The following is a 2747-nucleotide window of genomic DNA, read 5'->3' on the forward strand; positions in this document are numbered from 1 at the left end:
TTCTTCAAGCTAACACTTCAATTATGAACGCCCAACAAAAACATGTATGGTAGATCGAATTTGACAGGATTCAAGCACAGATTGAACATCAAGCTGGATTTACTAACAACCAACCCGATGATGATGATGATGATGATGATGGAACTGATGATGAGTTTGATGTAGTCCTCTAGGTAATTAATGTATGAGTTTAAGTTTTAATGTCGCAGTTTAAGTTTTGATGGAACTGATGAGTTTTAATGTTTTGATTTAAGTTTTAATTTGGTTTGTTGTTAATTTGATATGAAATGTTGAGGTTTATCAATTAGAAATGTTTTTTTATTAAGTTTTGCATTCCATTTAATAATAACTTAAAATAAATAACAATACATAACTTAAGAAAAATAAATAAACTTAAAGATTTAAGAAATATAAATAACCTAAAGATTAAAAATAAATAACTAAATAAAAAAAATCATTGTCTTCCATGCTCTGCCAAAAGATTCAATCTCAGATCATCTCTTAATTGGTCATACAAATTTTGTTTCTGAATGTAGTTAGTCATTTGACGATAATCCCTTGCAGGGCGGCCTCTTTCTGGTCCAATCTCCAGCCTCAAATCTTCATATTCATAGTTAATCCAATCGGAATCACGACGGGTTACCTGAATTACCATGTTATGAAGAATTATGCAAGTGAGCATAGCCTTATGCATTTCACGAGGACTTAACCCACGATATGGGCCATAAATGATAGGGAACTTCCTCCTCAAAATTCCAAAAGCGCGTTCCACATCCTTCCTGAGTGCCATTTGGGCATCGTTAAAATGCCGGTATGAAAGGCCCAATGCACCAGCAGGAGGCTGACGGTAGCATTGGACCAAGATGGACCGTTTTGGGTAGATACCATCCTCAAGATAATATCCATGAGTGCACTGATGGCCGTTGATCATGAAACAGACATATGGAGAAATTCCATACTTCAAATCTTCAAACAGAGGCAACTTGTGCAAAACATTAATATCATTTTGTGAACCCGGAAGACCAAAAAAAGCGTGCCATATCCAACAATCATAAGAAGCAGCAGCTTCAAGGATAATTGTTGGTTTTGCATAATGTCCCTTATATTGACCGGCCCAATATACAAGGCATCCTTGCCATACCCAATGCATAGAATCGAGACTATCTAGCATTCCTGGGAATCCCCTGTCCTCATTTTCAATCAATATTTGTCTAACATCTTCGTCGGTTGGTTTTCGTAAATATGTTGGACCAAAATGATTAATCATTACTTTACAGAACAATGAAAGGTAAGTGTAAGAAGTTGTTTTACCCATACGAAGATACTCATCGTTCGCATCCGCTGGAGTGCCATAACCTAGAATCCTTAAAGTTGAAGTAACTTTTTGTTCAAGACTATGACCTCTAATATTCAGTGCATCAAACTGATAATTGAATTGAGGTTCTACTTGACAAATATCTTCAATAATATTTTTCACCAGATGACGAGGCTTGCGGAATCGACCTTGAAAATTCTGATCAGAGTACACAAAATTTGGAAGAAAATAATCGTGCATCAGCTTTTGGTGGTAAAATTCCCTCCCTCGATAAGTATATCTTCTTGATAATACTTCTGGGCTTTGTAACTCTTGGTATTTGGCCCGTATGTACAAGCATCAAAGTTTCGATTAGTTTATTATCTTCAGTTTCCTCATCATCAAGTTCTTGCAACCTCTTACGATAACTTTCTTGCTGTAATATGAACAGATTCATAATAGTATTCCTCTCGTATTGGATCTCGACATTGATGATTATGAAATTTAAAATTGAGACTACAGAAAAGGAAATTGGTGAAATATCTGTAGAAGTATGTGTGAGTTATCTGGAGAAGTAAAAGGGCATATATATAGGAACTATTTGGGGGAAATAGCCGTTGCAAAATAACTATTGGTCGATAATCATAATATCGCCAGCGGTATTATGAATAGCGCTCGGCAGAAAGAATAACTCCAGCGATACAAACCATATCGCTGGCGATATTATGAATATCGTTCGGTAGAAACTAAGTCGCTTATTGATTTTCCCATAGTGGCGCATGGTTTGCCATGCCACCTGGTATGCTACACCAACTTTTTGGCATGTGCATAGGAATAGGCCTTAGGGTTGCAAACATGGTTTATCCTCCTGGCACACATTTCACTGGAGAAGCTCTAAATACTCTAAATGGGTGTCTAAGAAGAAGCTCTGCTACAATCCGAACACCAAGGGCTCAACACCAACATTATCACCAATATTTGGATATGCCTGATGGACAGGTAGAGTTGATGCGGACACGGGATACAGATCCGATGAGACACACGGACGCGGCTGTCCTCATAAAATTATGAGGGAGGAGATACATCATGGAATCAACTATTCTTCCATTACACACACAGAGTTTCAAAACCCTAACCGATTTTTGCTGTGCATAACTAACTGATGCAGACACTAAGAAAGCTTATAAAACCAAAGCCCTAAAATACATCCAGACAAACGTCCTGATGATCCTAACGCAAATATTAATTTTCAAATACTTCATGCATCCTATGAATTTCTTAAAGATAAAAGAAAGCGGAAACGCTTCGATGATCTATTGAGTTCTCGTGTTCAACACCAACGTCAGTCATCAAAACATGCGTCAAGAAAGTCATCACAACATGCTTCAAGAAAACGTAAAAAGAAAGCTACTGGTTTTCATGAGCGACAAGATGCTTCTGATGCTCATGATCC

General features: G+C 37.2%; 1 protein-coding gene across 1 annotated transcript; it reads right to left on the reverse strand.

Annotated features, from left to right (window-relative positions):
* Positions 1-454: 454 nt before the first annotated feature.
* Positions 455-1751, reverse strand: LOC113351183. The gene is made up of 2 exons (XM_026595218.1): positions 1610-1751; positions 455-966 (listed from the first exon to the last, which is right to left on the reverse strand). The coding sequence occupies exons 1-2, from the start codon at positions 1749-1751 to the stop codon at positions 455-457; spliced, it is 654 nt and encodes a 217-aa protein (XP_026451003.1).
* Between the last annotated feature and the right edge of the window lie 996 nt (positions 1752-2747).

This window comes from Papaver somniferum, chromosome 2 (assembly GCF_003573695.1).
Source record: "Papaver somniferum cultivar HN1 chromosome 2, ASM357369v1, whole genome shotgun sequence".
NCBI lineage: Eukaryota > Viridiplantae > Streptophyta > Magnoliopsida > Ranunculales > Papaveraceae > Papaver > Papaver somniferum.